Consider the following 26494-nt stretch of genomic DNA (forward strand, 5'->3'; position numbering starts at 1 on the left):
CCTATCAGTGGAGGCCTTTATTAGCATGGCATAACAAGAGAAGTAGTACAACTTCCGCATGCAGGTTTAAAAGCTATCAACATTTTAATAAACTATTGCATGTTAAGCATGCTCCCTTCCCTCAATGCAACTTTGTTTTCCTTTTCAGCTACCCATACGGTTAAGGATTTGCTTATTCAATAAGGCTGGTAAAATAAATAAGCTGGTGCTATTAAATAACAGCCAGGTGCTGCTAAATAAAACAATGTTCAGGGTTCTGGCTGGAATATGCCACCCGGAGCTTCTCAGAAGAAAGGTAGCATATCAATGTGACAAATTTCTTCCAAGCACTTCCTTTGAGCCGGGTTGTGTCCTTTGCTTCTTTACGGTAAAGATACCACCCAACCCCAAACGCATACAAATAAGGAGACCAGTAAACAATATATGTATCTTTAAGACCGTTATCTACCAGCTCGTTCAAATTAAATGCTCCACTTTCTTTGGACCATCATTCCATTTGAAAACAGTTCTTTCCTATGTTACAGGTGGCAGGAGATATATTCACAAGTAGGGTTGCCAACACTGAGTTGGAAAATTCCTGGAGATTTAGAAGTAGAGCCTGGGGAGGAAGGGGCATAGGGTTACCATTTCCATGGTGGGAAATTCCTGGAGATTTAGGGATGGCGTCTGCGGAGGGCAGGGTTCAGGAAGGAGCAGGGCCTCAGTGGAGTATAATTCCATAGAGTCAACCCTCCAAAACAGCCATTTTCTCCAGGGGAACTGATCTCTATCTTCTGAAGTTCTCTTATAATTCTGGGAGATCTCCAGGCCCCTTCTGGAAGTTGGCAACCCTAGTGTGGTATAATGCTATAGAGTCCATCCTCCAAAGCAGCTATTTTCTGTCTATATAGTCTGGAGATCTGTTGTAATTCCAGCATACCTCCAGGTCACACCTGGAGGTTGGTAACCCTATCAAGTTTTTTAAAAAACCTACATTAGACCCAAAAAAGCCCTCCTGGAGTCACTTGTGAAAGTGTCCTTAGTTAAACCAACAAACAGACCAGTGGCCTTGTGAAGAGAACAGCGTCTTTGTTGCACAAGTTCCTTCTTTGGCATCACAAAGAACTGACAAAAGTGCGAAAGTCTCCGAGGGAGTAACTGCTTCCATATTGATCACGGCGCTTATGGTTAACTCTTTCCTTAAAGTTTGTTCCCTACCAAGCTGCTAGTCCCTGTATCGAAAGGGTGAGAGGCTAGATAATCCTTGTAGGCCCCGTCAATTAGCTTGTCAGCGTTGTTTTTGGCAAACCAGCAGTCCACTTCCTGTTCGCCATTGTAGATTTTCCTTTGCTTCCACACAACTGGAACCAGACGCCCTTTCAGTTGTAATGTGTTGCTGGCAGCGTTGTCCTCATTTTTCGTTTCATTCCAGTTGCTCAGATGGTGGCTTTGGCCATGAGGTTCCTTGGTAAGATTTACAACCTGGTGTAAGAACTGACCTGCAAAAAAGCCAGATAAAAGACATCAGTGAGGCTGTAGGCAGAGCTGGTCCTACCTTGAGTCCAACTCAATTGGTTGCTTCAAACAGATTTGGGAGTAGGATTACCAGCACAGCCTCAGTAAATACCAGATTTTGAGGGTTGTACCTGGGGAGGATTGGAGTGGATACATATCAGTTCTGGATGACTCTCTAGGCGCAGAGTGGTAAGCTGCAGTACTGCAGCCCAAGCTCTGCTCACAACCTGAGTTCGATCCTGGCAGAAGCCGGGTTCAGATAGCCAGCTCAAGGTTGGCTCAGCCTTCCATCCTTCCGAGGTTGGTAAAACGAGTACCCAGGTTCCTGGGGGTAAAGTGTAGATGACTGGGGAAGGCAATGGTAAACCATCCCATAACAAATGTCTGCCAAGAAAATATTGTGATGCGACGTCCCCCATGGGTCAGTAATGACTTGGTGCTTGCACAGGGGACTACCTTTACCTTTTACCTGGGGAGGATTGGAGAGAATATGTATCACTTTTGGATGACTCTCCAGGAACTTCTCATAGTCTCTATGGTAGAGATCATAGAGATATGAGGAAATTCCTAGAGCATCACTAAAGAAGGCCATTTTCCATCCATTTATTCTTCTGCTCTTCAATTTCCTAAGAGTGGAGGACTGGAGTCAAGAGTGACCCTTTGGGGCAGGGGGCTGAAATCTGCATTCTCCCCCAATTTCTCTTCCTCCTTCATTAGCACCACCTCCTCCTGAGAGCCAGGACAGCTAATTCTCCTTGCCCTCTCTAAAAATCTCCCCAAGCCACACATCACTATAGGACTTCTTCAACATGAGATTCCTTTCTTTCACAAGAGTTCAGCTGTTCTTTGGGTTGCCTTAACGGCCACAATAAGCAGACTGTGGTATATCTGTTAGAATATGGGGATGGTTGATCAGAGTTCATATCCTCATATCACCATGATGTTCAGTGGCCTTGAGTCACCCTGTCCACCTCAGCCTAGCCAGCTTTACAAGGCTGTTGTGAGGATAAATTGGGGAAAGGATAATTGTACTCCAAGTCCCTTAGAGGAAAGGCAGGACCTAAGTGCACAGATTCGGAGCTACTACCCATAGAAACAAGGAACTTAATCTCCAGGCTCAGATAACAATAGATCTACCAGGTTGTCCACTATGCCAGGCAATATCCTGCACCCATTGGCTCTTCCCTGCTCATGCAGTGGGAGAAAAATTGGGGGAATATCATCACAGATGCGGGGTCATCAGTTCTGGCTGCTTCCTCCACAACACTCTAGTAATCACCCTAACCTCTATGATCTTTATGAGAGAGATTGTATAAATTTCCAGAGCATCACATGGTGCTTCCCCTCCCTATGCCCCACCCCCCAAAAGCTCCCAGAATTGCTCAGCGTATGCCCTAGACACCATCCTTCATTACTAGAGAACAATAGGAGCAAATTTCAATGGCTGGCTACCAGCATCATGCTTTGGCTTCCTAGGGCTACCAGACTGGTCTTCACTGGAGAGACTGAGCCAGGTCATACCAAAAGTCCACCTAGCACGAGCAGTCTGATTTTCTAAAATGGTTCCATACATCCTTGGAAAATGCCTCCAACTTACCTAGCAACCCAAGTGAGCTGGAGGAAAGCCCTTGGCCATTAGAGATGTAGAAGCCCAAATGATCTTTTTGGTACGGAGCTGGATTCTTGTAATGGTGGATCAGAATGACAAAAGCAATGGTGCCCCGGATCATTACCGTCACATTGGAACGGGCAAAGACGGACACCTCGAGGTTCTTGCTTCCTACCACGGCACTGCGGTCGCAGGACAACACAAGTCTCTGTCCATCGTCCAAGATGACCTTTGTGGGAGTGACCTCCAGGTAGGCTCTTTCCGGCTTGTTGCTGAGAATGGTGATGCTTCGGAAGTAGGTCCTGTGCTTCTTACGGCCGTTAGGTGGTGCCGGGGCTCCAATCAGCTGACCATTCACCGTCACACCTTAAAGGACAAGGAAGAAGAAACAAGTTATTGTTTCAGGTACCTGACCTGGATAGCCCAGGAGAGCCTGATCTCATCAGATTTCAGGAGCTAAGCAGGGTCGGCCTTGGTTAGTAATTGGATGGGATACCTCCAGCAAAGACCAAGGTTGCAGAGGCAGGTAATGGCAAACCACCTCTTTTAGTCTCTTGCCTTGAAAACCCTGCCTGGGGTCGCCATAAGCTATGACTTAAGGGCACTCTCCACCACCACTCCACCGAAATGCATGTTCAGTGATATTCGCTCACTTTGGGGTCAGGAAGGAATTTTCTTCCAGGCCAGATTGGCTGGGGATCCTGGTTTTTTTGCCTTTCTGTGGGCATAGAGCAGGAAGTCACTGGGGGGGTGAGGGGGGGATAGCTGTGAATTTCCTGCCTTGTGTTGGGGGGTTTGACTAGATGACCTTTGGGGTCACTTCCAGTTCTATATTTCTATGTTTTTACAAGACTGCATGAAACTCAACACTTGACATTTTCACTAAAAGGGGAGAAAGATCTTCAGATTTTTCCAGAACTCCTCCGGATCAGTGGGGGATCAGTGGGGGAGAAAGATCTTCACCCACAGCTGAAAAAGCAGAATGGGGATGGCAATTTTGAGCTGAAAAGCAACAGAAAAGAAGGAGAATTAAGCCACCTGTCCTCACCCAACCTTCTTCATAGACTCATCCTGGCCCGTGCTATTTAGGATTTTTTTGAAGATCCCACAGAGAAATATGAGCAGTCAGTGTGATGCGGCGGCAAAAAAGGCAAACTCAGTCTTGGATTGTATCAAAAGGGCCATTGCATCGAAATCGCAGGAGGTCATAGCCCTTCTCTATTCTGCCTTGGTCATGCTGCACCGGGAGTACTGTGTGCAGTTCTGGAGGCCCCACTTCAAAAAGGATGTAGACAAAATTGAGAGGGTGCAGAGGAGAGCGACGAGGATGATCAGGGGTCTGGAGACTGAGCCCTACGAGGAAAGGCTGAGGGCCTTGGGAATGTTTCATTTGGAGAAGAGGAGACTGAGGGGGGACATGATTGCTCTCTTTAAGTATTTGAAGGCTGTCATTTGGAGGAGGGCAAGGAGCTGTTCCAGTTGGCAGCAGAGGATAGGACCCGAAGCAACGACATAAAATTACATGGAGAAAGGTACTGGCTGAATATTAGGAAAACCTTTTCACGGTCAGAGTGGTGGAACCAGCTGCCTAAGGAGGTGGTGAGCTCCCCTTCGCTGGCAGTTTTCAAGAAGAGGCTGGATGAATATTTGCCAGGGATGCTTTAGGCTCATCCTGCATTGGGCAGGGGGTTGGACTAGAAGCTCTGTATGGCCCCTTCCAGCTCTGTGCTTCTGTGATTCTGTGAAAGAACAGTGGAATTTTGCATAATACACAGGCTAAACCTCAGGGTCATAAGCATATCGGTGCTCTATCCAAGCTACAGAATTTGCCAAGCCACAGGAAAGGAAGTTTCTGGGCTGAAAATCCATTTAAACTGGGGGGGGGGGGGGCGGAACCAGAGATGTTATGTATGCCAGCCTGCCTGCCATGATTGTCTTCTGCATTGTATAATGATCAATGCTATATGATTATGGTTGCCTGAGTTATATGCTGTAACTTGGTATGCTCAACTGCCAAGACTGCATACTCAGTCCTGATCTTGCAAGAGTCGTGCAACAGTGCCCTAATATGTATTGCCGAAGGCTTTCACGGCCGGAGAACGATGGTTGTTGTGGGTTTTCCAGGCTGTATTAACATGGTCTTGGCATTGTAGTTCCTGACATTTCACCAGCAGCTGTGGCTGGCATCTTCAGAGGTGTAGCACCAAAAGACAGAGATCTCTCAGGGCCAAGCTACACATGACGAATGACACTTGAACAGCAAGTGGATTGAGTGGAGGGCAAGCGAACAGGGAGAAATACACTTGCTGTTCAAGTGTCATTCGTCATGTGTAGCTTGGCCCTTAGTGTCACAGTGTGGACACTGTGCCCTAATATCTAATACTGCCTAGCTTGCCCCTAAGAATGGCATTGAATTGGTGGAAGTGTCAAGTTTTTTAAAAAAATCCATAATAGTGGCTGGCATCCCAAGCTTCTGGTTGTGCCTGGAATTCCTGAACAGCCGTGATGGTTAAGAAGATTATTTATGAGGCAGTAAAGCACCCAATTGACTGGGAGGGGGACTGGCACAATTTCGCGCGAGAAGACGCTGTCTTCCGGGTCTTTGGCATGATGTTCCGCAGGCAGGTAAGACGTGTGGAAACAGCCCAGATTAGAGTCCCACACTCTTAACCATTACACCAAACTGTCCGTTGTCTCATTTTCTCACAGGGTTGCTGGGGGATAAAATTAGGAAAAGAGAACCATGCCCACTGACCTAAGATCATGGGAGGAATGGCAAAACAAAAGTGTACCAGATAGATTGATAGCCATTGCTTGTCTAGAAGCCCCTAAACATCTCTCCTTCATGGGCTCACCTTTGCTTCCCCTCCCACAACTGGTTTAGAATAGTGAAAGCCACTACCCGATTTTATTCCTTCCCCCAAGGATCTCAAAGGTGGCACATGGGGTTTGCCATTTTATACAACTACCCTGGGAGGTGGGACAGGCTGAAAGAGAGAGTACACACAACTGGCTCAAGGTCACCTGGAACATTTAACAGACGAGAGGGGAATTGAACTCAAGTCTCCCAGATCCTGGTCCGACACTTCAACTGCTACACTGACTCTCATGTAAGTACACTGACTCTCCCTTACTGTCAGGGCTCATTTCAAGAGGAAACGCGCAGGAATGCAGTTCCGGCAGTTCCCCAAAGAGGTCACATGTCAGGTGTCCCCTCCCACCTAATTCTCATCCATTTTGGGCCCATTTCGGCCTAGATTGGGGCCAAAACAGCCTGGATTGGGCCTCTGACGGGTGGTGGATCACTCTCCCACTCATCAGCGGCCTGATCCTGGCCATTTTGGGCCCCTTTTCAGCTATTTTCAGCCCCCTTTTGCCATTTTGGGCCCAATTTCGGCCCTGAATGTCCAGGTTTGGGTCCAAAACAGCCAGAATAGGTGATGCCAGGGGGTGTGGCACATGCAAATCAGTTACGCAAATGACACACTTCCGGCGATGACAAGAGGTGTGGCATATGCTAATGAGTTATGCTAATGAGGTATGCTAATGAGCTCCTCCAGCTCTTTTTCTATGAAATGACCCCTGCTTACTGTTGTCATTGTCCTATGTGAAACACAATTGATTTAGCAACCAGGCCCTCCTGTATCATCGTACCAGAGTGCTTGTGATCAGACACGAGTCGGAGGATATCGCCGGGTTCCCCATCGATGTTGAAGCAGACAGTCAGCTTACTCAAGGGGAAATCAACAACAAAGTGAGGGTCACCATCCGCTGAGGAAAAATCAATATAGGGGGGAAAAAAGAGCGACTTAAATGCAATCGCAGCTCAATACCCAGAAGGAACAAAAGAGTCTCTTCGTAAAAAACCTTTTTGCTTCTGAACCGTAAATAAAATTCAGCTCCGTTGACCGCAGAAGGTTGAATTCAGTAGAGCTGGAATGTCTTTAAGTGTTTTACTACCCCGTAATTGAAACCCAGATCTTGTTCATTTCAAAACGAATGGCCTCTAGCCAGATCCTATAAACCACCAGTGTACAGGAATAATTCTTCCAGTACGCCTCCCCCAATTTAGGGCCACATTAGGTGAAACTGTGGTATCCTCCTTCCCAATTACCTAGGCGCCCCTAGGTGGCAAATAAATCTAGGCTCTTTTCTGTATCGGTAACTTCCCTGTTAAATTCTCTGCTCAAGGAGGCTTCCTTGACCAGCTGACTCTATTCTTTTAGAAATGTGATTAACCCTTTTTTATACCACATTTTAGACTAAGCTCCCCAGGGCACAAAAGCCTTTACGCTGATATTAATACACCATAAACAGTGTTCCTTCTTTGCAGCCGCTTTCAGCTATCTGAGAATAATATTTGCATCCCTCACATTTGTTTTATATAACTTTAACGATTATTGCATGGATTTTTTTTAAAAAAGCAATTCACTTAAAAAGTCTATTGGCTAGGAAGGGGTGGGAGATACAAATTTTCAGAAAATATAAAACTGAAGGGACCTAGAGTCTTAAATTGTGCATTGTACTACATTTTGATTTTGATGGATTTTAAAGTTTGTCAAACCACTTGAATTCTACATTTTGAAATAAAAAATAAAGCATTGTAGGTGAGATGCCATTTTTAATGCTCTCCTGTACAGAAGAACACCTCTCCCCCCCCCTTCCAGGAAGCAGAAAATCTAACACATCAAAAAGAAATTTTCCAGCTCGTTTCTCTTGCTAGTGTGCCAGCTTTCTACTTGCAGGGAGGCTTTCTAAACACAAAAGAACTTTTAAAAAATGTATCCAACTACATCATCTCCAGTCTACAGAAAAAGGCTTCATGGCCTTGCATAGTATTTTATTGACCCTTTCTTGGCTAATAGAAGCAGAATAAATTATGCAAAATATAGGCAAGTTTCCTTAATTTTTTTATTTTATGCAAGTTGAAAAATAGGGTTTGTTTTACTGATTTAGTTTCTGGGGGGAGTTTTTTGCATTGCAATCAGACAATCACTTACCTGACGTTTTTGAGACTTTAATTCTTTCTTTGTCCTGTTTTCCAGGAATAGAACCTAAATGTGCAAATACAGAAGAAGAGAGGGACATAATATATATCATAATAAGTACATCCTAATGTACTGTTCCACTTTTTTGAAAAACTACCCATGGTTCATTTGCATTAAATAGAAACATAGAGCTGGAAGGGATCCCAAGGGTCATCTATCCAACCCCTGCACAACACATGAAATTCACAGCTATCTCCCCCCCCCACACACACACTTCTCCCAGTGACCCCTGGGAGGCCCACAGGAGGGCAGAATAACCTCCAGGATCCCTGGCCAATCTGGCCTGGAAGAAAATTCCTTCTTGATCTCTAAATGTCAACCAGCACGTAAGGGCCACAAGAGCCTAGCACTGACTAATGAGTGATTTGGATTTAAAATTGCCCATTGTTTAGTATTGTTATTTATAATGCTGACTATTTTTATACCTCTTCCAAGATCCTAAGGACAGATTCATGGAGCAGTGGGATTGATCATGTTGGGGGGGGGCATTAATTTCAATAAATTCCCCCTGATGTAAACTGCCAGGCCACCTTGCAGGGCACATTCATCACGCCTACGAAATTGACAAGGTAAATTGCAGGCTGACTGTGCAGGGGACAAAGTCTCATCTGAGACATGCAAACGGAAGCTTGGCCAAACTGAAAGTTTTGTATCAAACTTAGCTTATGAAGGGAGGTAGGAGGAACGACGGGAATGGCGTGCTTTGAATCTGAACAAAGTTATTTCTGAGATTTGGAATCGGGACTGGTCAGAAACATTCCTATTGAACTGTTTGTTCTAGTGTCCAGGGCTCATTTTGAGGGGGAACGCGCAGGAACGCAGTTCTGGCAGTTCTCCAAAGAGGTCACATGTCAGGTGGCCCCGCCCATCTGATTTTTGGCTGTTTTGGGCCTGTTTTGGCCTGGATTGGGCCAAAAATAGCCAGGATCGGGCCTAAAACAGCCAGGATTGGTCCTGAAATGGCCAGGATTGGGCCTCTGACAGGTGGTAGATCACTCTCCTGCTCAGCAGCTGCCCAATTCTGACCATTTTGGGCCCCTTTTCAGCCATTTTCAGCCCCTTTTTGCCATTTTGGGCTCAATTGTGGCCCTGAATGGGCAGGATTGGGTGCAAAACAGCCAGTATAGGTGAGGTCAGGGGGTGTGGCATATGCAAATCAGTCATGCTAATGACACACTTCCAGTGATGGCAAGGGGTGTGGCATATGCTAATGAGTTATGCTAATGAGTTGTGCTAATGAGTTCCAGCAGCTCTTTTTCTACAAAATGACCCCTGCTCGTGTCTGAGGGTTTGCTTCCCTGGGTACAAAAAAGGAGCTGGGGCAGAAAGGGAGGAAAGGTCTCTCTGCATTTGTAGGCATGGACCAAAGATGTTGGGAATGAGATAATTCTGAGTGGTTGTTTTGGCATTCAGCACCTCCATGCCCGACTCGTCCTTCCATTGCCTCACTGGATCTGGGAAGCTTTCTGGTTTCATGCAAACACAGGTCCTTATCTAGGGCTGAGTACCTCCTAGGCAGGCAGCAGAAAGGATTTGTTTGCATCTGCTGGCAGCAAGGTGGGGCTAGCTTGGAGGGGGATGAAGGGTCCAAACCCTGAAAATTTCAACCCAGTTGTGTTTTGTGGGGAGGGGGTACTACACTGTTCGTTTCAAAGCTTTCCTTTGAAACCAACAGAACTAACAACAGGATTGCTATCCTAACACAACTTGCTTTAATTCCGGTATATACAAATCCCGCTTTAGTTATTAAAGCGATTTATGAGTTGACTCTGATTTTTATGGCGTACACTCCTCTCAGAACACAAGAAAATTCGCATCCTCCTTACCTGATGGTGATTTGGGACCCTGCATCCCCTGAACGGTCTCCCCCAAACCTCCAGTAGATGGGTCAATATAGACTCCTGTTGGTACCTCTGCCTGCACCCCAAGCTCCTTCATCTTCAGAGTGGTAAAAGGTGTGACAAAGTTGTAGGTGAGGGCCAATTTCTTGGCTCGTTCCCTGAGGTTCTCCCTCTCCTCAGAGTCATCGCTCTTCAACCAGGAAGTCAGAAGTTCCTTGATGGTGAGGTAACTCCAGGCCCGTTCAACATAGTTCCAATCATCGGTGTGGTCTTCGACACCATTGGAAGCGCGAGTCCCGATATGGTTCTGTCCGGGCAGATCGACGGGCACGTCCGTTTTGAGCAGGATGTACTTCTTGCTGTTGCTGGCGGTCACTTCCACGTGGAGGCTGTTGGCTGTGTGGTTGAGGAGCTTCCCTGCGATGACAATTTCAGACCCATTGAAGTAGTTGGAGAAGAGATTCTGGGTAACACGCTCCACGCTGCCAACTGGATAGTCCACCCGGATATCAGAAAGAAGAGGCGTCCCAATCTCATCGTAGAACCTGTATAGGAGAATACAGTTATTTCACACTGGCTTTCGAAAATGACGAGAAGTCCAAGGACAGGGCAGACTAATTAGGGTTGCCAACCTCCAGGTGGTGGCTGGAGCTCTCCTGGAATTACAAATGATCTCCAGATGACAGAAATCAGTTCCCCTGGAGAAAAGGCTTCTTTGGGCAGTGGACTCAATGGGATTATGACTTGCTGAGCTCCAGCCCCTCCCCAAACCCTGCTCCCCCCAAGTTCCACTTACAAATGATCCTGGTATTTCCCTGCCTGGAGCTGGCAACACTCCCAGTGCAAAAAGATACAGTTTTCTTCTGAGGAAACAGCATGGGAAATTTAGAGTCTCTTGGTAATATTTATATATCCAGAACATTTTTCTTATCTACCCTTTCCTCCTAAAAGCCCAAGGTTATGCACATATTCTCCCCTCCTCCATTTTATCTTCACAACAACAGCCTTGTGAGGTATGTCTGAACCCAGGTCTTTCAGACCCTGGTGCAAAACTCTAAACTTGGGAGTCTCCAAACTTTTTAGCTTGCAGGAACCTTTGGAATTCTGACACCGAGTGGTGGGCACAACCACAAAATGGCTGCTGTGGGAGGTGGAGCCAACCACAAAATGCCTGGGAGTGTTAGCGAGTGAAGTCAGTAACAGTAACTCTTCAACATTTTAGGTGGAAGCTCTGCTTAACAGGATGCCTTTTTAAAAGAACAGGTTGTTTAAAAACAGTTTACTACATACACTCAGATTATCATCAGTCATGCTGGCAGGATCTTTGTGGTATAACAGCAGCTGTCCATCTGAATGGACAGCCATTCAGATCTCCAATGACCAATTGGAAGCTCTGCTGGGTAAAAGCTCCATCTGCCCCCCTCCACTTTTTGAAAACACTTGGTGGATACCAGGAAAGGTGTCAGCGAGTGCCATGGTGCCCATGCTCTAACTTCTGCATCATACGAGCTCTCCAGTGTTATGTGAGTACTCAAGTAGAGGCTAGTGAAAACAAACTAGCTCTCCTAGATTAGGCAACACCCTGCATCAGATTCCCAAAATGCAGTTTGTCTCGCTCTCCTTCCTATGCCAAGCAGGGTCAGCCTGGTTAATACTTGGATGTGAGCAGGGCTTTTTTTCTGGGAAAAGAGGTGGGGGAACTCAGTGGGTTGTCCTCGGAGAAAATGGTCACATGGCTGGTGGCCCCACCCCCTGATCTCCAGACAGAGGGGAGTTTAGATTGCCCTCCACGCCACCCACTGGCGCGGAAGGCAATCTAAACTCCCCTCTGTCTGGAGATCAGGGGGCGGGGCCACCAGCCATGTGACCATTTTCAAGAGGTTCCGGAACTCCGTTCCATTGCATTCCTGCTGAAAAAAAGCCCTGGATGTGAGACCACCAAGAGAATCTAGGGCAGCTATGCAGAGGAAGGCAATGGCAAACCACCTCTGAATTTCTCTTGCCTTGAAAACCCTCTGGAGTCACCATAAGTTGGCTGCGACTTGACTCCACCACCTATAAGAACTCCTCTCTCCCACCTACAAATCTTTCCCCCAAATCCTTGCCTGTCTCCACATTCCCAATAATTCAATTGTGAGTTTGCCGAGATACTATCCAGTTCAGTCCTGATACATAGTTCAGTCCTGTGCTTCGCCTGAAGCAAGTGCCACTGAATTCCCTAGACTTGCTGCTTTAGTAAACTTCTAGAGATGTAGCTGTGTAAATCTGTTCTAACATAACCAAACAGGAGTCTTGCAGCACCTTAAAGTCTAGCAAGATTTTATTCAACCATCAACTTTTACGGACTACAGCCCGCTTCTTCAGATGCAGAAATTTTTAAACTTATCAGCTTAGTGAAGGCCGTGTGAAATTTTGGTTGGATCATGCCCAACAAAAAGAAATAAGGAGGAAGAAATAAAGGAAGATGGCGTAGGAAAGAAAGAAAGGAAGAGATGACATAGAAATATTCTAAAGAAAGAAAGGAAGAAGAAAGATCTTCTCCACCAACCCTTTCAGCTGCCCTGCGGCATCCTCGTCTTCCCGGATGCGCCGCATCATACCACAGTTCTCCAGCGCCAACCTCTCCAGTAGTTTGTAGTCAACGTCATTTCCGATGCCTATGGTGAAGAGGCAGAACTTGTTGCGGATGGCTGCCTTCGTATTGTTGACAATCTTGCTTGAGTGCGTCTCCCCGACTGTGGGCCGCCCGTCAGTCAAGAAGATAATCAACGAGGCACTTCGGGCATCGATATCACTTTGGGCGATGTAGTCATTGAGGATTTTTGTGCTGATCTGGAGGGCCCCGTTTATGTTTGTGCCTAGAAGGACATCACTCAATTAACTTTTTCCTTTCCTCCACCAGGACTCATGTGCCATAGCTGATATTGACTTAAAAATGCTATCATCCCTTGGTTGGAAGCTCGGATGGTCTGAGCCAAAGCAGAACTTGTCAATTCCTGGAAAATTTTGGAATGGATCCAGCATACAGCTTGGAGGATCAGAGGTGAACTCTGGAGTTGACTAGTAGAATACAATTCTACTAAGCAGACTAATAGGGAGGGAAGGTGGCATGGTAAAACCTGATTTCATCAGATCTCAGAAGCTAAGCAGGGTCTGTACTTGGATTGGAGACCACCAAGGAAGGCTCTGCAGAGGAAGGCAACGGCAAATCACCTCTGCTTCTCACTTGCCTCGAAAGCCCCAGCAGGGGTCACCATAAGTTAGTTGTGACTTGATGGCATGTTACACACACAAATGGACCAAAAAAACATTGAATAGTTGGCAAGAGCAATGCAGAAGGAAATATTCTACTGATTCTAGCACAGTACATCAGCTTTAATATTCTAGTGACTGAAGAACCTGTCACATCCCAGGGCAGTTTCTATTGAGAAAGTGCCTAGTGAGATGGGATAGATAGTGGCCTTTTTCACAAGGGAATGTTTTCCTGAAACATGGAACAAAGTGCCACTGTTCTTCAGCCACCTATGGTGAGAGATCCAGAGTTTGAAAACTGTAGGATTAAGGCTACAGAGATATTTATTTTATCACATTTCTAGACCGCCCTCCCCGTCAGACAGGCTCAGGGCGGTTTAACAACAGTTTAAAACAGTAAAAACATTAAAACATTATATCAAAACAATTAAAATTGGCGAGTATAAAATATTAAAATACAGCATTTTCCTGCATGGGTGGTGGAAGGTCTTCAGTGGTATGGCTGGCGAGAGGACAGCCTAGCCCTCACCAAATGCCTGGTGGAACATCTCCGTCTTGCAGGCCCGGCAGAAAGATAACAAATCCTGCCGGGCCCTAGTTTCCTCAGACAGAGAGTTCCACCAGGTCGGAGCCAGGACTGAAAAGGCCCTGGCTCTGGTAGAGGCCAGGCGGACCTCCCCGGGGCCAAGGACCATCAGCAAGTGCTTAGTGCCTGATCGAAGTGACCTCCGGGGAACATATGGGGAGAGGCGGTCCTGAAGGTATGCTGGGCCCAGTCCGCATAGGGCTTTATAGGTCAACACCAAAACCTTGAACCGGACCCGGTACTCAACCAGTAACCAGTGCAGCTGACGGAGGATAGGTGTTATATGAGCCATGATTGGTGCTCTGGCAACCACCCGTGCAGCTGCATTCTGAACTAGCTGCAGTTTCCGGATCAAGCCCAAGGGAAGCCCTGCGTAGAGCGAGTTGCAGTAGTCTAACCTGGAGGTGACCGTTGCCTGGATCACTGTCGTATGTGAGTGCTGCCAATCTATATCTCTCCCATTTCCCCCTGCAAGATCTAATCTGAGACGTGATGGCATTTCCTCCCATCCTAATTTGTTGACTTCCATTTAATGGTGAACATGAAGTTCATCACCTAATTCTTCTAATAGCCATTGGCGATGGTGTCTTGAGTGTCAGCCTAGGACCTGGCAAACCAAGTCCCCACTCAACCACTAGCTAACCTTGGTTCAGTCACTTCCTCTTGGCCTTACCCATCTTGCAAAGCTATTATAAGGAGAGAAGGGAGAATCATATGTACTGCCCTGAACTCCATGGACTAAGGGCAGCATAAAGATATGATGCCCTGACTTGGATGGCCCAGGCTAGTCCAATCTTGTCAAATCTCCAAAGCTAAGCAGGGTTGGCCTCAGTTAGTACTCGGATAGGAGATCACCAAGGATGTCCAGATTTGCTATGCCGGGGCAGGCAATGGCAAACTGCCTGTGTTCATCTCTTGCCTTGAAAACTCGCTGGTGTTGCCATGTTGGCTGCAACTTGACAGTCCTTTCCCAAAAATATGATAGATAATCAGGAAATTGCACAGGAGTTATCATCAGCAACACATCCCAATAAAATCCAGCTAAGCCCTTAGATCTAAAGGGTTCTAAAGGGTGTCATTGACCTCTGTTGAATAACAGTTTTAGCTACTCAAAGTAGTGTCAGAAACATCTCCCTGGTTGACAAATACTTCTTAAATTACTCATCAACTAACAAAGCTTATCTCATCCCACCCTCTGGCAAAGGAAGGGCCAAATTATTCAAAGCAAGTCTTGCAATTCCCTCCTCTGTGTCAGCCAATGCTGTGTAGACTGTCTCAGAGTTTGGCAAACTTTGCGGTAATTTTTCTGTTTTAAAAATACGATTTTCCATGGAATCTGCAATTCTTGGGGGAAAGGGAGTGCTAATGGCTCTCCAAGCTGCCCCTTCTACTTGCTACTGCCCACCCCACCCCATGCAGATGAATACCCTTGGGTCCTTCTCTCCTCTTAGGGCCAAGCTATAAGTGACAAATGACACTTGAACAGCAGGTGAACAGACTCATGTGGATTCCTCCCTGTTCACTTGCGCTCCACTTGCACTCCACTCGATCACTACGTGCAAGTGGAGCTCAAGTGAACAGGGGGGAATCCACATGAGTCTGTTCACTTGCCGTTCAAGTGTCATTTGTCACTTGTAGCTTGGCCCTTACATCTAGAGGAGTTAGCCTTGTTAGTCTGTAGTAGCAAAATAGTAAAGAGCCCAGTAGCACCTTTAAGACTAACCAACTTTACTGTAGCATAAGCTTTCAAGAACCACAGTTCTCGAAACCACAGATGCATCTGACGAAGAGAACTGTGGTCCTCGAAAGCTTATGCTACAGTAAAGTTGGTTAGTCTTAAAGGTGCTACTGGACTCTATTATTTTTCTCTCCTCTTAGCGACTGGCATATGCACTAATATTTTTCAACGTTAGTCCACATGTTCCAGCGTTATTCAGAGACTCTATGCCTTTAACAGTGGCATGTGAGGTGAAACTATTGCTGCAGCATTTCCCAGCCCAAAATTACAATTCCGGGAGAAAAAATACACCGGTTGAGCTGCTTTCAACTGTCCAGCGCATCTATCCTGGAAAATTTGTCCAACGTAGACTGATTCCGCACTTGTTGGATAATGCACTTTCAATGCACATTGTCAATCATTTAAGGTGGATTTTTTGTTCCGCACACAAAAAAATCTGTTCCAAGTGATCTATAAAGAGGATTGGAAATGCATTATCCAACATGTGCGGAATTACTCGCATTGAAACGGACACATCCTCCCCAAGATTACCTCCTGTAGGTGACAGATTGTGGATGTAGATCTTTGCATCTCTGATATTGTCGAGCGTCACTGGCACCAGGCGGTCTTGTTGCCAGACCTTGATTCGATTGGAGAAGCCAATGATGTTGAAATGATCCTCAGGCCTCAGATCTTGGAGAATGGTGAACAGGGCATCCTTGGTCTGAAATAAGACAGAGAACGGCCTGGATGAAGTTTTAATTTCATACATTTTAAAGTCCTATACGACTTGGTAACAAAACAGAGGGGTTAAGTTACAACCTAAAATAAAATATATTTAGAAAGTATTTATTATAAATGTGCACATATATAGATTAAAAACAAATTTAAAACATAAGGCCTACATACATATGCTAAAACTTACTAGAACATTCCCAATGTACAGATGATGGTACAGTGCAATGACCAATACAAACAGACCATGGTACAGTACAAAAACCGACCAGATGCGTTTCGGTCCTAAGGCCTTCCTCAGTGGTCAACTGTAAACTATTTATAATCAAATACACCCTGCCTTCTGAGGCTAAATGAGCAGTAGCCCAAGAAAGGTCCTCAGTTGTGGCACAAAAATTTTGGAACTTCCTCCTCAACAAAATTCACCTATCTCCCTGTCTTTCGCCGGCCAGTGACGAATTTTCTGTTTTGTTCGGCATACCCCCAGTAAACTCTTATCGGCTCGCCTTCCTGGTTGTGTTTGTTTGTAAGTCTATATATTTTTATTGTATTGTTAAACATATATATTTTAAATGCTGCTTTTAATGTTTTAAAAGTTCTAATGCCTCGGTGTTTGCCAGCTCGGGGACCCTATTTGAGTATAAATGTTTGTCTTCAATAAATCAATAATGAGATACTATGGATGACTGCAGTGCTGAGTGATGACCTGCATGTATGAATGAGTCATCACAGGTCCAACACTTGGGCTATTGCCCAAGATCCAATCCAAGATGCCTCTGTGCTTAGCACAGCCTGGAAAATACAGCGCGATCAGCACGAACATTCTGATCTGATTTCTCCATCTGTGGCAAGTTACCCCATCAGAAGGAAGGGTGTATATCCTCTGGTGACACCAGGCTGGGCATCCTGTGTCGTCTGACTTCCCAGGCCAGAAGTATTATGGGCTGTTATGTGATCCCCTCAGCTAGAATTCTTATAGCTTGCTCCATGGGCCAGCAATCCCAGGTGTGTATTTTATGTGCGTGTTTGAATCCTGTAGTGTCAATATCTGACATGCTTGCAAAAAAAGGATAGCATAGCATTAAGCAATCGAAAGTTACCATTTGCTGTCAATCTTCCCTTTTTAACCTTCAGTTTTCCTTGCATTTAGATGGTGTTATTTGCAGATTGGAACGCTAAAGGATTTTTTCCTATAAATGTTAACAGCATTTGACACAGTAACTCAGCAATTGAGCAATTCCAGTTTCCTTCCCTTTCAGTCTCAAAATATTGAAGGTTTCTTGGCACAGAAAAATTTGGAAAGGGTCACACAAACCTCTGAGCAATCTCTGTTCGCCCTCCCTTGTGATTTTGCCTGGAAGCTGGTGATGTCATTCAGAGCCACATTACCCATGGCAAAGGAATCTGGAGTCAGGTCTCCAGCTGGTGGCCTTGGGGTCACATCCAAGGACAATTAAGGACAAGAGCATTATTTTCCCTCTTGGGCAGTACTAGGGAGAGTGTTGGACTGAGGCCTGAGTGAAGTTTGTTACACTAGGATAAACACAAGATCCAACCCCACAGGTTATTATTAATTTGCTACTGCGCTTGTCATATTTTAGAAGCTAAGCAGGGTCAGCCTTGGTTAGTTAACTGGATAAGAGACCTCCAACAAAGATCAGCCTTGTAGAGGCAGGCAACGGCAAGCCACTTCTGTTAGTCTCTTGCCATGAAAACCCCACCGGGTGTCGCCATAAGTCAGCTATGACTTGATGGCACTCTTCACCACCACTGGAAATAAACATGCTTTCCCCATGGGATATTTGAATGAAACTGTGTGGATAATTCTAGAGCCTCTTTTTCAGCCTGGCCAAAAAAAAAAATGTGGTAGAATGTTTTATACTGTTTTCAGAAGCAACACTCCTGTCCTGATTTTGATCACTCCAAGGAAACACTTTAGCTTGTTTCCCCCTAAAAAGAAGCAGAAATATTCTAGTTCCCACTGAAGCAGCAATGAAAATGGGTACATGCAGTAGGGTTGCCAACCTCCAGGTGGGACCCGGAGATCCCCTGGAATTGCACCTTCAGGAAGATAGCCGTGTTGGTTTGCAGTAGAACAACAGGATTTGAGTCGATTGGCACCTTGGAGACCAACAAGGTTTTCAGAGTGTAAGCTTTTGAGAGTCAAAGAAGGAGGAGGGGGCTGTGACTCTCAAAAGCTTATACTCTGAAAACCTTGTTGGTCTCTAAGGTGCCACTGGACTCATATCCTGCTCGAATTGCAACTGATCTCCAGAATACAGAGGTCAGTCCGCCTGGAGAAAATGGCTACTGTTGGGGGGGAGTGATCTTTATGACAATATACCTTATTGTGGTCCATCCCCAAATCCCACCTTCCCTAGGCTCCACCCCCAAATCTCCAGGAATTTCCCACCCCAGAGTTGGCAACCCTAGCTGGAACAGATGCAGGCATGGACATGTGTTTAAAAAAAAGGGACAGAAGGAACTCCATTCCACTTTTCCTGGCCTAACACTCTGTAAAACTGCTGCTGAGATTTTGGTTAGCTGCTCTTACCTGAGCTGTTCCTACCTGATCCCCTGGAGATCAACTGCCACTTGCAAACTCCTGATTTCTAAGATCTTTCTAATGGGAAAGGGGCAGGAGGTAACCAGGGCCCTTCATCTTCCAAACCAATATAAACACAAAACTATCCAAAGACTATTTTGAAAATACAGACGATTATAGCAACAGCCTAAAAACAATTACAAAATGTCAGAATGTATTTAAATCACTTCTCCCTTGCCTCTGCCCTTACAACAAGGACTCATAGCGGCTGAGAAGGATGAAAGCCAGACATTTAAAAATGTGAAGAAGTAGAAGCATCATCACAATAATTGTGCTTATATACAGCTTTCCTAGACAGATTATGCCCCTCTCAGAACAGTGAGCGGATCACTATTGTTGTTATTCCTGCTGAGGAGCTGGGCTGAGAGGAGTGGCTTACCCACGGCTACCTGCAGAGTTCACGGCAGCAGTGGAAGTTGAACTAGCAGAGTGCTGGTACCCAGCCCAACCACTTAACCACTGTGCTACCGTAGCATAAAACAATCAACTACACATCTGGGGAGGATTTTTTTTAACCTGGTGCCTAAAAATACAAAAATTAAGAGCCAGGCAGCTGTTTGTGGGGATAGTTAAAACATCAGGTGCCATACTAAGAACCTCTCTCTGGTAACCACTCATCTTACTAGAGTCAGTGGTGGCAAACAGAAGTGCCTGAGCAGAAGTTCTTAATTGTCAGGTAAGTAAGTAAGAGAGCAGGCCTTGGTACTAGGTGCCTTGGTGCCACCATCTAAATATATATCTGAATATATATTTTTATATTTTTCTTCGTGAAGTATGTTATAATTATGTTTTTTATCAATCTATTTGTGGTTTTAACTGTATAAATTGATGTTTTAATATGTTGTAATCCGCCCTGAGCCTTGCGTGGGGAGGGTAGAATAGAAATCCAAAGAAAATAAATAAATAGGTTACCTTGATACTAGATTTTTTTTTTTAGGACATTAAAGGTGAAAACCTTTGAGTTGGCCGGTGGAGTTGTTTTAAGAAGCAAATAATGTTCCAGGACCTTCCATCCTTCTTCCAAAAGCAATCCAATGAAACCAAGACAGCTTTTCGCTCCTGGATGTTTGGTCTAAAATGCAATGCTGCAAATTCCCCACAATGCAAAGAGATGGGCGACAGTCATCAACACACTGAATGCCCCCCTCCATTGCAAAAAATACCAGTGTGGGGATTCTCAGATACTGGCATGACATCAGTCCAGCCGGAAGACCCTCTCAGTCTGCAGAAGGAAGAATCAGTGGCATTTTCATCACACAATCCTTCGCTTGTTGTGCGGCGTGGGCCAAGGGTGAACACAAGGTTGCCGGGTGCATGAAATGGAAATCAAGTGAGTTCAAAGAGACACAATGCTCTCTGTTATGGCCGTGTACATAACAACCTTCCTATTGAGTCGTAACAATGTTCTCCTCATTCGGGTGTCCTTCCCATGACCATTCATTCCCAGTTTCCACTCGGATTCTAATGACCACTTCCCTTTGCATGTCGGGTGACTATTATATAACCACCCTGTGGGTACAGCCAGACTAAAGACTTTAGTTCCCCCTCCATCCATGCACCTTGCCATTCAGCCACTAGCATGCAAACCCAAAAGGGGAAAAGCACATACCCATGTCCCGTCTCTTTCATTCTGCCCTCGCCATCTTTTTAATGGTAGGTTTTATAACCCTTTAACAGCTGCACGACAGGCAGAAATCCATCAAATACAGCCCTCTTGGTTATACCCTGTTTCCTGGAAGGTGCTGCACCTGTTGGATCTCTACCTGGCTTGCAAGCCTGGCAGTAAAAATCTTCTGCAGTACAAACGGTGTTCCAATCACTCTGAATGGCAAATTATTGGAAATTTAAATTTACTCTTTATACAAAAAAGGGGGGGCAGGTAATACTACTGGCCTCGTTTTTAACAAGATGCCAGCAGAATTTTGAATACATTCAAAGCAGCAAGCGAGATTATTTGAAGCCAAATCCTCTTTGAAAAAAGCAGGCATATTGGGCATCTCCCCTTTAAAAAAATTCTCAAGTTCTCATCTCTCAGCCTGCATCATATCCTCTCATTCCTCTTTGTGCTTCCTCTATTGAGCTATTTTCTCTTCGAAACATAAAAAAAAATGTAAGCAAGCGTCACTTTTCCTTGACCCCAGATAATAAACATTTTCTTTTGGCTTTTCAAACTGACGCAACAGCATAGAAACAGTAGCTGCTCCTTGCTATTCTTACAGCAGAGGAACATTTCCAAAGAGATAAGCTCATTGGAAAGCTGGTTTTGGCCCTTAAAAATAGCACCCGGAATGCTTTCCTAAGATAGAAGTACTGGCATGCAATCTTTCTTGCACATTTCCCTCTGATTGCAGAAAGACGGTTGGGAGACAGAGTAGAGTAACCAGTTCCAGATCAGAAAATTCCTGGAGATTTGGGGGTGGAACCTGGGGGTGGCTGAATTGGGAAAAGGGAGCGGCTTTAGAAGGGTATAATTCCGTAGAGCCCACTCTCCAAAGCAGCCATTTTTCTCCAGGGGGACTGATCTCTGTCATCTGGAAGTCAGTTGTAATTAGCGATCCCAGCTTCCAACCTCACTCAGCTGTGAAGCTCACTGGTTGCATTGGTGCCAGTCACTTTCTCTCAGCCTGCCCCACCTCGCAGGGTTGTTGTGAGTGTAAAGGAAAGGGAGTATGAGGAAAGGGAGAATAGTGTACTGTAATGGTGTTGGACTAGGGTTGCCATCCCCCTGCCCAGGGCAGGGGATCCCTCGATCTCACCTTTGCCCCCCCCCATGCCAACTTACCTGGCCGGTGGGGGGACGTGCTCCCTGGGGCGCCCCCTCCCCAGGTGGTGCAGCGTGCCCCCAGGTGCGGGAGGCGCTCCCATTCTGCGAGAGCAGGCAGCAGTGGCGGCGGCAGAGAGAGAGTAGGTGGCAGTGGAAAGAGCAGGCCACTCTCACTGCTTCCACTGCAGCCATCGCAGCCCGCTCTCTCGCCACTGCCACCACCCCTGTGCAGCCCGCACCGGCAGGGACAAGGGGTGTGGCGGCAGCGAGAGAGAGAAAGCTGCCCGCTCTCTCTACCCCTCCCCAGCGTGCGTAACGTTGTCACGCGGGGCGCCCTTTGACCCTGCGTGATGACGTCACTCCCGGAAGTGACGTCATTGCACACACCAGGTGCACACATGCGTGGAAAGACCCAGAGCAGTGACAGGGTAAGAGCTAGCATCCCAGTCTCCCACAGGGAGACTTGAGGGACCAGGCAACCCTATGTTGGATTAGGTCTAGAGTTGCAAATCCCTGGGGTCAGTCAAGGCTCCCAATGCCTGCATTCTCATTGGTCCTTAATCCCTGCAATATCACAGGTTACTTTCTCAAGGCAGCAGCCAATCGGTCCTCTATAATAAAGACCAATCAGTGGCCTGCCTACTTCAAACATTGTATACAGTTTATGCAAATGATGGTATTGTAAAGTATGTATTCTCATTGGCTATCAGTTATTCTGGGGGTGGAGCTACTGTATATATATTGAGGGCTTCTCTTCAGTCAGTCAGTGTGTGTTGTGTTCCTGCTAAATAAAGAGCTGTTGGTTTACCTCAAGTCTGAACCCACTATTTAACACTGGCAAAGTAGGTTAGGATAAGAAACAATAACTAGCCTAAACCCCCTCCCCCACACGTGAGGAGGATTTGAAATAAAGTTTCCCAGTTCCTACTCTATGGTTACTCTAACCAGGGGTCATTTCGTAGAAAAAGAGCTGCAGGAACTCATTAGCATAACTCATTAGCATATGCCATGCCCCTTGACATCACCTGAAGTGTGTCATTAGCATAAGTGATTTGCATATGCCACACCCCCTGACATCACCTATCCTGGCTGTTTTGGACCCAATCCTGGCCATTCAGGGCTGAAATTGGGCCCAAAATGGCAACAAGGGGCTGAAAATGGCCAAAAAGGGGCCCAGAATGGTCAGGATTGGGCTGCTGCTGAGTGGGAGAGTTATCTACTGTCCATCAGAGGCCCAATCCTGGTCATTTCAGGACCAATTCTGACCATTTGGGGCCTGATCCAGGCCTTTTCAGCCCCAATCCAGGCTGAAACAAGCCCAGAATGGCTGAAAATCAGGTTGGGTGGAACTGCATTCCTGCATGTTCCCCCTCGAAATGAGCCCTGACTCTACCCTGGCTTGCAAGTATAAAATAGAGGAGGGAACTATGTATTCTTCTCTGAGCTCCTTGGAAGAAGCTTTGGATCAAAGTAAGCTAAATAAATGATTAGATGGTGGTTGTCCCTGTACTGAGACACTATAGAAATTCAAACTTTTTAAAGAGTATTTTTTTATTTAAAAAATTGCTAGTAAAACATGATATAACATTCCTAAAGAAAGATTTTTCAAGCCCAATGAAGTATCACTGTATGATATTCTCTGGTACCAAATGGGTCTCTGGTCTTCCCATTCTTTTACTCTTGGCTTAAAAATCTAAACTCTTCCCTGATGCTTCATTTGTGAAGGAATTCAGGATCCGACACTGCTTCGTGTCCTCTCTCCATGACAACCACTTTGTGATTGGCCAGCCCTGTCCACACAGTAGCCACACTGAGGTTACACCCACAACCTTTTCCAAGCTTCCCAAAGAGCCCACAGGCTTAACAAGATTGGACATAGCTGTGCAAGAATGTTAGTCATATATGCACTTTTGGGTACCTGGCGCTCCAAATACAATTCCGTTCAAGTTAAATACATTAAGCGTATAAATGTGAGTTTATCAGACTTGTAATAACTTTTAATGTTTCAAGTTGACTTATGTTAATTCACCACCAGCCTCGTTGCATATCTTTATGTTCTCTCAACATAAAAATTCTGGCTACGGGCTTGCGGCGAAGGTGCCGCTAGAGCGATTTAAGAGTTTGAAAACATTATGGCCATCTTCTCCATTTAAGGCTTGACTCCCAAATGGTATAAACACAGTTATGCTTAGGAGAACTGCATCAAAATCAATGGAGTTTAAGCAAGCATCACACAGTGTCGGATTGTGGCCTAGCGTGGCTCCAAGGGTTAATTCCTGGCCATGGCTGTTTGGGCATGAATAAAAAATGTTAATGCCTTGTAATCCGAGGAAAGTAAAACCCCCAGAAAGGTTAATCCATGACCGGCAGAGCTGCCTGTTCACACCAATTCCTGGCAGGAGACAGTCTTAATCCCTCTTTGTAGAGGTTCTTTGCTGTCACTTGACATGCATTTTTCAGCAAGATGGATTTTGCGTGAAGTGGCAATGAGATGCTATAACAGCATAGCCCGATAAGGGTTGTATCCAGGGCTTTTTTTCTGGGAAAAGAGGTGGTGGAACTCAGTGGGTTGCCCTCGGAGAAAATGGTCACATGGTCGGTGGCCCCGCCCCTGATCTCCAGACAGAGGGGAGTTTAGATTGCCCTCCACGCAGCTGGAGCAGCGCGGAGGGCAATCTAAGCTCCCCTCTGTCTGGAGATCAGGGGGCGGGGCCACCAGCCATGTGACCATTTTCAAGAGGTTCCGGAACTCCGTTCCACCACGTTCCTGCTGAAAAAAAGCCCTGGTTGAATCCCAATAAAGTAGTAGGTTTTGAGGGGTAAAATAGGACCCAGAGAGTGGAGCTGGTATTTTGCTGCCCGAGCAAGATCCATCTATTGTCCCTTACCATATGGCACTACACTGTCTGAGCCGTGCCCTTTGGACCAGATGGCCATGATGTGGTTCTAGAAGGTAATTCCTTGTCACCTCCCATATCACTGATGTCTGGGGAGAAGCCAAAACCCTGCAATGTGCTGGCAGCCTCCTCAATCTGTTGCCCAAAACTTTGGTCACTGGGGCAGAGTTGAATTCTTCACCTCATCTCCACAACCATTTTTCTTCCAATGGAGTTCATTTTCAGTCTCAAAGTCTCTCAAAAAGACATAAAAGACTTGAGAAATGGAAGGGTTCAATTGTTCCCTGCTTCTTCCATCCCTGAGAAGAATCTGGTGGTTCTTTTTGTCATACTTGATGCAAAATTTGTGCCCCAGTGGCATCTTCAACATTGCCAGAGGTCCTGGGGTGAGTTCTCAGAGTGGAACTAACCGTGAAGTCAAACGCAGGGCTGCCATCAAAAGAGGCCGCTGTATGTTAATTTCCTATCTGTCTCTACTTAACATATAATTCTATGATGAGATATTACTGGCAGATTCAGATTACTGGCAGATGAGACACATTACTTGCAGATTCATAAAATTATTAAGGCATGTCACACATTTCTACAAATACCTGTTATGGGAGGAAACGGACACACGGTTATCATTTTCAAAGGCAGCCCAGTGTTGGGCACCAAAATTCAGCTGGCAATTCTGCTGGAGACCTGCTGTAGCATAGTAGTTAAGTAGTTGGGCTGCGAATCAGCGTTCCTGGTTCGACTCCCACTAACTCCCACTACTGCCATGAACTCTGCAGGTGGCCTTGGTAAGCCACGCCTCTCAGCCCAGCTCCCCAGCTGGGGATAATTATAACACTCACTTTGTTCACTGCTCTGAGTGTGGCACTAATCTGTTCAGAAGGGTGGTATATAAGCACACTATTGTTGTTGTTGTTGATAACAATAACAATAACAATAACAATAACAATAACAATAACAATAACAACAACAACAACAACAACAACAACAACAACAACAACAACAACAATAGATTTATATATACTGCCCTCCAGGACAACTTAACTCCCACTCAGAGCAGTTTACAAAGTATATTATTATTATCCCCACAACAATAATCATCCTGTGAGGTGGGTGGGGCTGAGAGAGCACCAGAAAGCTGTGACTGACGCCAGGTCACCCAGCTGGCTTCAAGTGGAGGAGTGGGGAATCAAACCCGGCTCTCCAGATTAGAGTCCCATGCTCTCAACCACTACACCAAACCTGCCCGCAGTTCATTTCACTTTCATACACATACACCCTTCCCCTCCAAAACAGAGTTCACACATTTAACCAATTGTTACACAACAAATATTTTATCGTCCTCAATTTTCACTTTTCTGCCAATACCTGAGAAGGCTTTTTATGCATTACTACTGATTGGCTTTGATGAGTAAGGTGCTTGCATCTTTGAATATAGTGTTTTTGCTCCCAGGGGGACATCCAACTTCAGGTGAGGTTTCTGCAGCCCCAAGAAGTGACTTGGCATTGACGGAGGGATGGAAAGATTATTTACTGAAAACATGCAATCCCCCACACCCATCCCAAAAAGCTTAAAGCTCATCAGTCCATCCATGACCCATCACGGTCCATATACTTTCCTGCACAGCCAGGGATGACCAAACAGTTTCCCAGAGTCCCCAACCATCCATTTGGCATTGTGTGTGCCATTGGCTACACGACACCGAAGTCCTCACCTGCCGCAACTTGTTCCCCACCATTGAGGCGCTGCTGTCAAGCACAAAGACGACATTCTTCGGGAGTGGAGGGAGATCTTTGGGAGCAAAGTAGTGCACAAAGTATCCGTTCAAAACCTGGCAGGGGTAAGGAAAAGAAGAATCAGTAGCGGAATACAACATCTGTCGTATTTCCAGGATTTTAGCCCTGGCTTATTCTGAACTTGAAATTTTATCAGTGCTCAACAGGGATTC

The 26494-nt window shown here is 45.8% G+C and overlaps 1 protein-coding gene across 1 annotated transcript in view; it reads right to left on the bottom strand.

The window, feature by feature from the left end:
* Window positions 1–415: 415 nt before the first annotated feature.
* Window positions 416–26494, bottom strand: part of ITIH5 (inter-alpha-trypsin inhibitor heavy chain 5) — a 63940-nt gene continuing 37861 nt past the window's right edge. The window contains exons 7-14 of the mRNA XM_054988762.1: window positions 26261–26377; window positions 16100–16271; window positions 12541–12850; window positions 9978–10537; window positions 8104–8157; window positions 6758–6874; window positions 3092–3469; window positions 416–1478 (exon numbers count right to left, since the gene is read on the bottom strand). Coding sequence (XP_054844737.1) covers window positions 1180–1478; window positions 3092–3469; window positions 6758–6874; window positions 8104–8157; window positions 9978–10537; window positions 12541–12850; window positions 16100–16271; window positions 26261–26377 — 2007 coding nt within the window. The 3' untranslated portion in view covers window positions 416–1179. The remainder of the gene's footprint in view (window positions 1479–3091; window positions 3470–6757; window positions 6875–8103; window positions 8158–9977; window positions 10538–12540; window positions 12851–16099; window positions 16272–26260; window positions 26378–26494) is intronic.

This window comes from Eublepharis macularius, chromosome 9 (genome assembly GCF_028583425.1).
Source record: "Eublepharis macularius isolate TG4126 chromosome 9, MPM_Emac_v1.0, whole genome shotgun sequence".
NCBI classification, from domain to species: Eukaryota; Metazoa; Chordata; class Lepidosauria; order Squamata; family Eublepharidae; genus Eublepharis; species Eublepharis macularius.